The 13,505-nt window shown below is 40.0% G+C and overlaps 1 protein-coding gene across 13 annotated transcripts in view; it reads right to left on the bottom strand.

The window, feature by feature from the left end:
- The window catches only part of MYCBP2 (MYC binding protein 2), a 292,153-nt gene that overhangs the window by 247,482 nt on the left and 31,166 nt on the right, over positions 1–13,505 (bottom strand). For all 13 annotated transcript variants that reach the window (XM_010374615.2, XM_030921889.1, XM_030921891.1 and 10 more), the window contains exon 3: positions 5,846–6,061. In XM_010374615.2, coding sequence (XP_010372917.1) covers positions 5,846–6,061 — 216 coding nt within the window. The remainder of the gene's footprint in view (positions 1–5,845; positions 6,062–13,505) is intronic.

Raw genomic sequence — 13,505 nt, 5'->3', positions numbered from 1 at the left:
CAGGTTTGTCAAAGATCAGATGGCTGTAGATGTGTGGTATTATTTCTGAGGACTCTGTTCTGTTCCATTGGTCTATATCTCTGTTTTGGTACCAGTACCATGCTGTTTTGGTTACTGTAGCCTTGTAGTATAGTTTGAAGTCAGGTAGCATGACACCTCCAGCTTTGTCCTTTTGACTTAAGATTGTCTTGGCAATGCAGGCTCTTTTTTGGTTCCGTATGAACTTTAAAGCAGTTTTTTCCAATTCTGTGAAGAAACTCATTGGTAGCTTGATGGGGATGGCATTGAATCTATAAATAACCTTGGGCAGTATGGCCATTTTCACCATATTGATTCTTCCTATCCATGAGCATGGTATGTTCTTCCATTTGTTTGTGTCCTCTTTTATTTCACTGAGCAGTGGTTTGTAGTTCTCCTTGAAGAGGTCCTTGACATCCCTTGTAAGTTGGATTCCTAGGTATTTGATTCTCTTTGAAGCCATTGTGAATGGAAGTTCATTCATGATTTGGCTCTCTGTTTGTCTGTTACTGGTGTATAAGAATGCTTGTGATTTTTGCACATTAATTTTGTATCCTGAGACTTTGCTGAAGTTGCTTATCAGCTTAAGGAGATTTTGGGCTGAGACAATGGGGTTTTCTAAATACACAATCATGTCATCTGCAAACAGGGACAATTTGACTTCTTCTTTTCCAAACTGAATACCCTTTATTTCTTTCTCTTGCCTGATTGCCCTAGCCAGAACTTCCAACACTATGTTGAATAGGAGTGGTGAGAGAGGGCATCCCTGTCTTGTGCCAGTTTTCTAAGGGAATTTTTCCAGTTTTTGCCCATTCAGTATGATATTAGCTGTGGGTTTGTCATAAATAGCTCTTATTATTTTGAGGTATGTTCCATCAATACCAAATTTATTGAGCGTTTTTAGCATGAAGGGCTGTTGAATTTTGTCAAAAGCCTTTTCTGCATCTATTGAGATAATCATGTGGTTCTTGTCTTTGGTTCTGTTTATATGCTGGATTACGTTTATTGATTTGCGAATGTTGAACCAGCCTTGCATCCCAGGGATGAAGCCCACTTGATCATGGTGGATAAGCTTTTTGATGTGCTGCTGAATCCGGTTTGCCAGTATTTTATTGAGGATTTTTGCATCGATGTTCATCAGGGATATTGGTCTAAAATTCTCTTTTTTTGTTGTGTCTCTGCCAGGCTTTGGTATCAGGATGATGTTGGCCTCATAAAAAGAGTTAGGGAGGATTCCCTCTTTTTCTATTGATTGGAATAGTTTCAGAAGGAATGGTACCAGCTCCTCCTTGTACCTCTGGTAGAATTCAGCTGTGAATCCATCTGGTCCTGGACTTTTTTTGGTGGGTAGGCTATTGATTGCTGCCTCAATTTCAGAGCCTGCTATTGGTCTATTCAGGGATTCAACTTCTTCCTGGTTTAGTCTTGGGAGACTGTAAGTGTCCAGGAAATTATCCATTTCTTCTAGATTTTCTAGTTGATTTGCGTAGAGGTGTTTATAGTATTCTCTGATGGTAGTTTGTATTTCTGTGGGGTCCGTGGTGATATCCCCTTTATCATTTTTTATTGCGTCTATTTGATTCCTCTCTCTTTTCTTATTAGTCTTGCTAGCGGTCTGTCAATTTTGTTGATCTTTTCAAAAAACCAACTCCTGCATTCATTGATTTTTTGGAGGGTTTTTTGTGTCTCTATCTCCTTCGGTTCTGCTCTGATCTTAGTCATTTCTTGCCTTCTGCTAGCTTTTGAATGTGTTTGCTCTTGCCTCTCTAGTTCTTTTAATTGTGATGTTAGAGCGTCAATTTTAGATCTTTCCTGCTTTCTCTTGTGGGCATTTAGTGCTATAAATTTCCCTCTACACACTGCTTTAAATGTGTCCCAGAGATTCTGGTATGTTGTATCTTTGTTCTCATTGGTTTCAAAGAACATCTTTATTTCTGCTTTCATTTCGTTATGTACCCAGTAGTCATTCAGGAGCAGGTTGTTCAGTTTCCATGTAGTTGAGCGGTTTTGATTGAGTTTCTTAGTCCTGAGTTCTAGTTTGATTGCACTGTGGTCTGAGAGATAGTTTGTTATAATTTCTGTTCTTTTACATTTGCTGAGGAATGCTTTACTTCCAATTATGTGGTCAATTTTGGAATAAGTGCAATGTGGTGCTGAGAAGAATGTATATTCTGTTGATTTGGGGTGGAGAGTTCTACAGATGTCTATTAGGTCTGCTTGGTGCAGAGATGAGTTCAATTCCTGGATATCCTTGTTAACTTTCTGTCTCGTTGATCTGTCTAATGTTGACAGTGGAGTGTTGAAGTCTCCCATTATTATTGTATGGGAGTCTAAGTCTCTTTGTAAGTCTCTAAGGACTTGCTTTATGAATCTGGGTGCCCCTGTATTGGGTGCATATATATTTAGGATAGTTAGCTCTTCCTGTTGAATTGATCCCTTTACCATTATGTAATGGCCTTCTTTGTCTCTTTTGATCTTTGATGGTTTAAAGTCTGTTTTATCAGAGACTAGGATTGCAACCCCTGCTTTTTTTTGTTCTCCATTTACTTGGTAGATCTTCCTCCATCCCTTTATTTTGAGCCTATGTATGTCTCTGCATGTGAGATGGGTCTCCTGAATACAGCAGACTGATGGGTCTTGACTCTTTACCCAGTTTGCCAGTCTGTGTCTTTTAATTGGAGCATTTAGTCCATTAACATTTAAGGTTAATATTGTTATGTGTGAACTTGATCCTGCCATTATATTAACTGGTTATTTTGCTCGTTAGTTGATGCAGTTTCTTCCTAGCCTCGATGGTCTTTACATTTTGGCATGTTTTTTGCAATGGCTGGTACTGGTTGTTCCTTTCCATGTTTAGGGCTTCCTTCAGGGTCTCTCGTAAGGCAGGCCTGGTGGTGACAAAATCTCTAAGCATTTGCTTATCTGTAAAGGATTTTATTTCTCCTTCACTTATGAAACTTAGTTTGGCTGGATATGAAATTCTGGGTTGAAAATTCTTTTCTTTAAGAACGTTGAATATTGGCCCCCACTCTCTTCTGGCTCGTAGAGTTTCTGCCGAGAGATCTGCTGTTAGTCTGATGGGCTTCCCTTTGTGGGGAACCCGACCTTTCTCTCTGGCTGCCCTTAAGATTCTTTCCTTCATTTCAACTTTGGTGAATCTGGCAATTATGTGTCTTGGAGTTGCTCTTCTGAGGAGTATCTTTGTGGCGTTCTCTGTATTTCCTGAATTTGAATGTTGGCCTGCCCTACTAGGTTGGGGAAGTTCTCCTGGATGATATCCTGAAGAGTGTTTTCCAACTTGGTTCCATTTTCCCCCTCACTTTCAGGCACCCCAATCAGACGGAGATTTGGTCTTTTTACATAATCCCATACATCTTGCAGGCTTTGTTCATTTTTTTTCTTCTTTTTTCTTTTGGTTTCTCTTCTCGCTTCATTTCATTCATTGGATCCTCAATCGCTGATACTCTTTCTTCCAGTTGATCGAGTCGGTTACTGAAGCTTGTGCATTTGTCACGTATTTCTCGTGTCATGATTTTCATCTCTGTCATTTCGTTTATGACCTTCTCTGCATTAATTATTCTAGCTGTCAATTCTTCCACTCTTTTTTCAAGATTTTTAGTTCCTTTGCGCTGGGTACGTAATTCCTCCTTTAGCTCTGAGAAGTTTGATGGACTGAAGCCTTCTTCTCTCATTTCGTCAAAGTCATTCTCTGACCAGCTTTGATCCGTTGCTGGCAATGGGCTGCGCTCCTTTGCAGGGGGAGATGCGCTCTTATTTTTTGAATTTCCAGCTTTTCTACCCTGCTTTTTCCCCATCTTTGTGGTTTTATCTGTCTCTGGTCTTTGATGATGGTGACGTAGTGATGGGGTTTTGGTATAGGTGTCCTTCCTGTTTGATAGTTTTCCTTCTGACAGTCAGGACCCTCAGCTGCAGGTCTGTTGGAGATTGCTTGAGGTCCACTCCAGACCCTGTTTGCCTGGGTATCAGCAGCAGAGGTTGCAGAAGATAGAATATTGCTAAACAGCGAGTGTACCTGTGTGATTCTTACTTTGGAAGTTTCCTCTCAGGGGTGTACTCCACCCTGTGAGGTGTGGGGTGTCAGACTGCCCCTAGTGGGGGATGTCTCCCAGTTAGGATACTCAGGGGTCAGGGACCCACTTGAGCAGGCAGTCTGTCCGTTCTCAGATCTCAACCTCCGCTGTTGGGAGAGCCACTGCTCTCTTCAAAGCTGTCAGACAGAGTCGTTCGCGTCTGCACAGGCCTCTGCTGCTTCCCCTGTTGTTTTTTAGCTGTGCCCTGTCCCCAGAGGTGGAGTCTACAGATACAGGCAGGTTTCCTTGAGCTGCTGTGAGCTCCACCCAGTTCGAGCTTCCCCGCGGCTTTGTTTACCTACTTAAGCCTCAGCAATGGCGGGTGCCCCTCCCCCAGCCTCGCTGCTGCCTTGCGGTTAGATCGCCGCAGACTGCTGTGTTAGCAATGAGGGAGGCTCCGTGGGCGTGGGACCCTCCCGGCCAGGTGTGGGATATATTCTCCTGGTGTGCCAGTTTGCTTAAAGCGCAGTATTGGGGTGGGAGTTACCCGATTTTCCAGGTGTTGTGTGTCTCAGTTCCCCTGGCTAGGAAAAGGGATTCCCTTCCCCCTTGCGCTTCCCAGGTGAGGCGATGGCTCGCCCTGCTTCAGCTCTCGCTGGTCCAGCTGCAGCAGCTGACCAGCACCGATTGTCCGGCACTCCCTAGTGAGATGACCCCAGTACCTCAGTTGAAAATGCAGAAATCACCAGTCTTCTGTGTCGCTTGCGCTGGGAGTTGGAGACTGGAGCTGTTCCTATTCGGCCATCTTGCTCCGCTCCCCCCCCCCTTTTTTTTTTTTTGAGACAGTCTCACTCTGTCGCCCAGGCCGGAGTGCAATGGCATGATCTCAGGTCACTGCAACCTCCGCCTCCCGTGTTCAAGCAATTTTCCTGCCTCAGCCTCTTAGTAGCTGGGATTACAGGCACCTGCCACAACACCAGGCTAATTTTTGTATTTTTAGTAGAGACGGGGTTTCACCATGTTGGCCATGCTGTTCTCAAACTCCTGATCTCAGGTGACCCACCCACCTCGGCCTCCCAAAGTGCTGGGATTACAGGTGTGAGCCACTGCGCCCAGCCTACAATACATGTTTCTATTGTAGAAATACCAACTAGCTTATATGCTCCTGGTAAATAAGGGAGTAATATCAGAATAATGCAGAAGTTAAGTTGGTTCATATGGGATTTTTTTTTTTTTCCTAATCAAGGGAAGCCACAATATCAAGAATACAATTATAAGCTTAGGCAGAAAGGAAAAGGCTCTCAGCCTAGCTACTACACAGCTGACAGGCTTTGTAGTTCTATTTCAAGAGAAATAAAACTGCATACCTGCATCCCAGGCAAGGAGTACCTCCCAGCTTTCCAGGGCTCTTGGCTTTTTCTTGTGTCCACCTTACTCTCGGCCCACTGGCTCAGAGCTCTACTTCCATCTGCCATGGCTCCATGCCTCTGTATCAGCATTTCCAGCCTACTGCTTTTGTATATTTTTTAATTGCCCCTGTAACAGACTCCAATCCACTCATCTCCCTTCCTGCGCTTTCTAGTGAATTATCAATTATTGACTTTGTTAGCACCTTAGATATAAAGTTGCACAGAGTTTTCCTTTTCTGCTCCAAATCTATTTTTGCCCATTAGCCATGTTATTTTTAGCATGCAATCTTACATAAAGCAAGATATTTTAACAATGCATATATATGCATTATAGCCAGAACACCTGCAGGTTATACATCTAAATATTAATAGAACTCAGTGGCTTACCTTTGGAAGCTTGATAGGGGGCTCTTTGGATTCCTCTTCTTCATCACTATCTGATTCTCCACTCTGCACAGAGTTCTTAGATGCAGCTGCCAACGATATTTCCTTTTTCTGCCATTCCAGAACGCAATGGCGTACATTACAGTAAATATTGAAAGCAGAAGGATTGCTATGTAGTTTGATATCTGGTATGATTACTGTATTCTCCAAGTTTTCAGACTGAAATACAAAACAGAGTACTTCCATTTCACACTCTTTTCTATCATCAAGTCCCATTTTAAATAAAAGTAAAGATTAGACAGGCTAACTGACTTGCAGAAGACACCTTTTGTGACACAGCAGAGACAGTCTGAGTTTATGGACCCAAGTTCTAGTCCCTTTTTCTATACCTCACTCTTTTTTGAGTAACGCAGCAATAACCAACCAATCTGACAAGCGCTTGAAAGGGATAGGCAAAAAACTTAAAAATATTCTCTTATCGTCACGACAGGAATAGACTCAACAAAGCTGAACTGCTAGAGTTCTGGATCAAAGAAGTTCATTTGATGCCTTGCTAAGAGACACCAGATATACTGTAGAGTCTCAGTGACTTACTACAAATATTAGATTGCATTTTGAATACTTTTATAAGTAGATACAGAAGTTTACACAGAAATGAGGGTCTGCCCCCAAAAAACTTAATTTTCATCAACTGATTTCATCCTCATTCAAATAACAGTAATGCCAAGTAAACTGTAGATGCTTCCCTAAGCTCTCTCTCATCTATCAGTATTGATGAAGGCTAAAAATCATGTGCTTGGTAATTTGTTAAGACTAAACAGTTTCTCTTTTATGACCAATATTTTATTCATCAGACAGCAACTACAATTTCAAGATCAACATTTACATCATAAATATAAAAAGTTGTTTTAAGATATTTTGGAAATTCAAGTTCCAATAATTAAAGTATGTCTAGGAAGTATCTAAGACAAACAAAATGATACCACAAGTACCAAAAAAACTTGGTCCCAAAAATTCGACTCTTCTTCCATAAAGAATTGGAAAAAAACAAACAAAATACTCTTGTTAAATAAGAAATATATCAAAGTTAAACTGGCATGGCATATAACTTATGAGTATATGCATAAGAGATATTACAAATATCTCTTATCCAATTATCCAGAGCTATTACAAATATTAGCTATCCAAATCCAACAATATATAAAAAAGTAATATATTATGACCAACTGAGTTTTAATCCAGGGACAATGTTGGTGCAACACTGGAAAAGCAATCACTGTCATAACAGAAAAAAAATATGTTATACTGCAAATAGAAAAATCATTTGACAAAAAATCCAGTATTGATTCATGACAGAAAAAAAAAATGTATAAGTTAGGAATAGAAGGAAATTTTCTCAACTTGATAAAGGGTACCTACAAAATAACCACAGCTAAAGTGGTAACAGACTGAATGCTTTCCCTCTAAGATTGTGATCCAGGCAAATAGGTCTACTCTCAGCAACTGATCAACATTGTACTGGATATCCTATCTAGTACAAGGAAAATATCCTATCCAGCCAAGGGAAAAAGGCAAGAAGAAGTATTTTCTAAAAAAGAAATGTTTTTACTTATAAAAAAAACATAGAAAATCTTAAGGAATCTGCAAAAAAGCTACCAGAAATAGTATGTAGATTTAACAAAATCAGGATATAAGATTACTATATAAAAAGAGTAGTATATCCACATACTAGGAATGAACAATTGAAAAATGTAATTTCAAAAATAAAAGCATTGAAGTCACAGTCTGGGAGAAAATATCTGCAAACCACATATCCAACAAAGGATGAGTATTCAGAATATATAAAGAATTCTCAAAAGTCAACAGTAAAAACAAATAAGGAATCTAATTAGAAAATGGGCAAAAGACAGGAATAAACACATCAATATAGAAGATATACAAAGGGCAAATAAGTACATGAAAAGAATTTCTACATCATTAGCTACCAGGAAATGCAAATTAAAATGAGATACAGTACACACCTATCAGAATGGCTAAAATAAATAGTGACAACACCAAATGCTGGTGGGGATGAGGAGAAACTTATACATTGTTGATGGTCATGTAAAATGGTATAGCCACCCTGGAAGAAAGTACAGCAATTTCCTACAAAACTAAGTATGTGCTTACCATATAATCCAGCAATTATGCTCTTGGACATTTACACCAGAGGAAAAAAACTTATGTTCACACAAAAACCAGTACATGAATGTTCGTAACAGCTTTCTTTTAAAATAGTCAAAAGCTAGAAACGACCGATATATCCTTTAATGGGTAAATGGTTAAATAAACTATGGTACATCCCATGAAATGCTTACTCAGCAAGGAACAAACAATATACAACAATGTGTGTGAATCTCAAAGACATTTTGCCAAGTGGGGGAAAAAGCGCCAATCATTAAATGACTACATACTACACAATTCCACTGGATAAGATTCTTAAAATGGTAAAATTATAAATGCTGAACAGATCAGTGGTTGCCAGAAGCTAAGGAGAGGGTGAGGAAGGAAGACACTATAAAGGTTATAAAGGATATCACAGAGAATCCTTGTGATGGAACTGCTGTATATCCAGACTGTAGTAAGAGTCACATGGACCTACACATGTGATAAAATTACACAGACTTAGGTGCACACGAACACATACACACTGCATTCATACTGAAATCATCTCAAAGCAAAATAAATTTTCAAAAATAATTGCATTTACAATAACATCAAAAATATAAAATAACTGTAAATAAAAGTAAGAAAATATGTGTAAGCCCTACACACTGAAAACAAAAAAGTGTTGCTGAGTGAAATTTAAAGACTTAAATAAATGGAGATATATACCATGTTCATGGATTGGAAAATTCAATATCATTAAAATGGCAATTCTTCCCCCAAACGCAAGCCACTAGAACAGGAGAAATGTATCTGGAATGCAGACATCTGACAAAAGACTTGTATTTAGAATATATGAGAAACTCTGGCAATTCAGTAATAAGAAGACAATTACAAATATAAGGAGGCAAGATCTGAACAGACATTTCACATCAAAAAAATAAGAATGGCAAAAGGTACATGAAAAGATTTCACATTATTAGTCATTAGAGAAAAGCAAGCTAAAATTACTGAGTAGGAAACCCCTACTCAGTAGACTTTGACTAAAATTTAAAAAGCTAATACCACGTGTTTGCAAAGATGTGAAGCAACTAGATTGGTCATATACTACTGGTGGGACTACAGATTGGAACAACCACTTTGGAAAAGAGTTTTCTGGTTTCTTAAAAAGCTAAACGTACATTTACCATGCCAATGCTGAGGAAAAAGTTAACGCCGCAGGCATGATGGCTTACTCCTTGTATTTCCCCAAGGAAACCATGATTGACCCTTGGCCAACCTTCGGGAATGTGGATGCTTAGAGTTTTCTTTGTGGTAGTGATTGATGATTTTGTTATGAACACGTGGAGCAATGGACCATGCCTCCTGGCCTGTCAGACTTCTCTGCATGTACAAACATCAAGCTTTACGATGTGTACCTGAGTTTCACTTACTGTGTCTGACTAACAAGATATGTCTATGTGACCAAACCCACAAAAAGTCTTGAATTCTAAAATTCACCTGAGCAAAAACAATACACACATTTCTCTGTAGTTCACTGCCAGAGAGAAAACATGTCTGTGTGCTCAGTCAACAAAGAACTAGGAAGCCTATGCCATAACTCCCTATACATCACAAACACATACCTTTTCCTGCTGCTTGCTCTGCATCCTTTGTTGTAATAAATCTTAGCCATGAGTATAAACTGCTTATGAGATTTATGAGTACTTCTGGCAAATCAAAGGAAAAACCACTTAACCATTCCACTACCTAGTATGCACCCAAGAAAAATGAACACACACACACGTGCATATATATATATATATATATATATATATATATATATATATATAATAAAATCAGCAAAAAAATGGAATGAACTACTGATATACAACAACATAAACACAAATTATGCTGAGGGAAAGACACCAGATTTAAAAAAAAAAAAAGAGTACTCACAATATGATCACATTTATACCAAGTTCTAGAAAATGAAAACTAATCTACAGTGACAGAAAATATATCTGTGGTTGTCTAGAGCCAGGGTTATAGGGAGGGACAGAATCAGAAGAGGATAGGAAAACCGGTCAGGCGCGGTGGCTCACGCCTGTAACCCCAACACTTTGGGAGGCCAACTGCGGGTGGATCACCTGAGATCAGGAGTTTGAGACCAGCCTGGCCAACATGGTGAAATCTTGTCTCTACTAAAAATACAAAAATTAGCTGGACATGGTGGCTGGTGCCTATAATCCCAGCTACTCAGGAGGCTGAGGCGGGGAAATTGCTTGAACCCAGGAGGTAGAAGCTGCAGTGTGCTAAGATCACACACCACTGCACTCCAGCCTGGGCAAGAGAGTGAGACTCCGTCTCAAAAAATAAAAAGAAGACCCCTGGAGATGATGGAAGTGTTCTGAACTTTGACTGCAGTAGTGCTTCTATGCATGAATGCTAACTTCCAAAACTCACTGAACTGCAAACTTCAAATCTCTATGTCAGGCTCAGGTACTGAGAAGCCTGATCTAAGACAGACACATTTGGGATCGGGAAGTTGAGGAAGTTTTCTGACTAATGAATTTGATTTCTCCTCTAAGAAAGTGAAGTCATATGCTGGAGGGTAGAATTTATCAGAGGTTTGAGGAGCATGGCAAAGGTCTGAAATAATCACAGAAGAAAAGAGAACTATTTGACCAGAAAAAATAATAAGATAGTCTGGCTATGGTATACTTGAGACTGACGATCATGAATGTGTATTGTTATCAATTAACTCTTGTATAACTCTCTTTGGCAGCACATGAAACTCACCTTAAGGGAGGGACAAAATAACTGGATTCATACAAGATTGAGTTTTGTCAGATTAATGCAAAAGTATACAAGTGAGATATGGTAGGTAAATAATAGCCTCCAAAAACATTTACACCCTAATTCCCCAAAACCCACGTGAATGTGACCTTACACGGCAAAAGGGACGCTGTATATGTGATTAAACTAAGCATACATGCACAGATTATCTGGATGGGCCAATGTAATCACAAGGGTCCTTACAAGTGAAAGAGGAGGGCTGGACAGTGAGAGGAGGAGATAAAACAACAGAAAACTATCAGTGATGCCACATGAGAAAACTCAACCAACCACCGACTGGCTTTGAAGATGGAAGAGGGCCACAACCCAAGACATTTGAGCAGCCTCTATTATAGAAACTGGAAAGGCAAAAAAACAGATTCCCTCCTAGAGCCTCCAGAAGGAATACAGTCTTGCTGATACCTTGATTTTAGCTTAGTGAGATCCATTTTGGACTTCAGATTTCCAACTGTAAGATAACTAGTGTTATTTTAAACCACCAAGTTTGTGTAATTTGTTACAGATTAAGTAAGAGTTTTCCTAAAAAGAAAGGCTGTGGTATCTAATCTGGGTAAGATGGAAATTAAATAGAGGAGATGACTGATGGATGGGATGAGGAGAAATAGAGGGGTTGACAGCCATAAAGGATATAAAGTAGATATAACAGGCTATGTATATATAATACATAAAGTAGATAAAATGCCAGCTAAATGGCATTTTGAAAATAACTCTCAAAAACAGAGTAGATGAAAAATAACCTGGAAAAAGTAATACAGGTCAAGGAGACTAACAACACCATTTTACTACTTTATATTCTTTCCATGAGCAAAAAATCCCTCTTACTCATCTTTGTATCCCAAACATCCAGTATAATGCCTGCACATACTCAGCATGCAATTAATGTTTGAGGAATAAATTAATGAACTTATTTATATCATTGTTATCTCAAACTACTCTTAAAAAGAAGATATATAAATACTGAGGGCAAGAGGAAAAAAACTGAATTGCTAAGGGCACAAAGCTAATTGGAGGCCGAATCGAAAGGGACAAAAGACCTTAACTTCTCCTCATCTCTTCCTGGATATCATATGCCACCACCTCAGGAAATCACCAAATGAAACCTTAAAAAAACTTAAAAGATACTCAAAATTCCCATACTCTGATTTGCACATAGCACCAAAAAGTTGAAAAGGGACAGAGGTTGGAAATCTGAATGACTGTATTTGTTAGAGGTTTTCTGTATATTGAGAATACGTTCCACTTCCCTCCTCTATCCCAGAAGCAGAAGTAATGAGAAGGGATACAGTGAACAGACATTATTTTTCTGCCGCCCAGCAACACTTTCCTCAGGGTAACTATTCCTCCCTCATTTCATGTGGCCTATTCACCAGGGTGCTCACCCCTGCCCATCTCTGGGTTAAAAATATAACTCAGTCTAACCAAAGTATCCCATGTCTCCGTAGTCAAAGCAAATGATGCAGGTAAACTGAAAATCCTACCCAAGACTTTCTGCTATGACTAGTAAAACAGATTGCCTCTTGCTCAGAGCATATGGAGTTAGAGCTGCTGGCAGCCTCAGTCCTCAGTCACAGGTAATAAGTCCACACACAGAGGAAGGCAGAAGCAAGAGCTGAAAATACGGGTTCGATGATTTTATTTATTTATTTTGAGACGGAGTCTTACTCTGTCGCCAGGCTGGAGTGCAGTGGTGCGATCTCAGCTCACTGCAACCTCCTCCTCCCAGTTTCATGCGATTCTCCTGCCTCAGCCTCCTGGGTAGATGGGACTACAGGCACGTGCCACCACACCCATCAAATTTTTGTATTTTTCGTAGAGACAGGGTTTCACCATGTTGGCCAGGATGGTCTCGACCTCTTGACCTCATGATCTGCCAGCCTCGGCTTCCCAAAGTGCTGGGATTACAGGCATGAGACACTGTGGCTCGCCGATGATATTATTTCATCCCTGGATCCAGCTGTATCTCAAGATAGAGCCACCAAATAAATGCCATCCCCCAACCTTTCATTTTATTTTAGGTTTGCTACTTTGAAGTAGATTTCTCTCAGTTACAATAGCAAGAACACTAACTTAAAAGTGTAGGAAACAATTGCCTCTACAGTTGATACACAGGCCCAGCAAATCTATTGTTTCTTGTTTGTTTGTTTGTTTGTTTGTTTGTTTGTTTGTTTGTTTGTTTTGAGATGGAGTCTTGCTCTGTCGCCAGGGCTGCAGTCCAGTGGCCGGATCTCAGCTCACTGCAAGCTCCTCCTCCCGGGTTCACGCCATTCTCCTGCCTCAGCCTCCCGTATGGCTGGGACTACAGGCGCCCGCCACCTCGCCCAGCTAGTTTTTTGTATTTTTTAGTAGAGACGGGGTTTCACCGTGTTAGCCAGGATGGTCTCGATCTCCTGACCTCGTGATCCGCCCGTCTCGGCCTCCCAAAGTGCTGGGATTACAGGCTTGAGCCACCGTGCCCGGCCCATCTATTGTTTCTCTAACTCCAAGTGAAGCTGTTCAGGAATCACAGTTATGACTCTCCTCTTCCTTCTGTCTAGATGTTCAACAGAAAAGAGACTGTTATATAAAGTGCTCTGGTCACTGAAAATGTTTAGTATAAAAAAGATGGATTTTACAGAGATCTCTGCATTATGTGAAAATAGATTCTTGGTTTCTAAGCTCTCACCTAATTCAAATATTCCAT

The sequence above is a fragment of the Rhinopithecus roxellana genome, chromosome 18 (genome assembly GCF_007565055.1).
Source record: "Rhinopithecus roxellana isolate Shanxi Qingling chromosome 18, ASM756505v1, whole genome shotgun sequence".
Taxonomy (NCBI): Eukaryota; Metazoa; Chordata; class Mammalia; order Primates; family Cercopithecidae; genus Rhinopithecus; species Rhinopithecus roxellana.
Note: the sequence above shows the minus strand (reverse complement) of the source record. Positions and strands in the feature narration are given on the sequence as shown.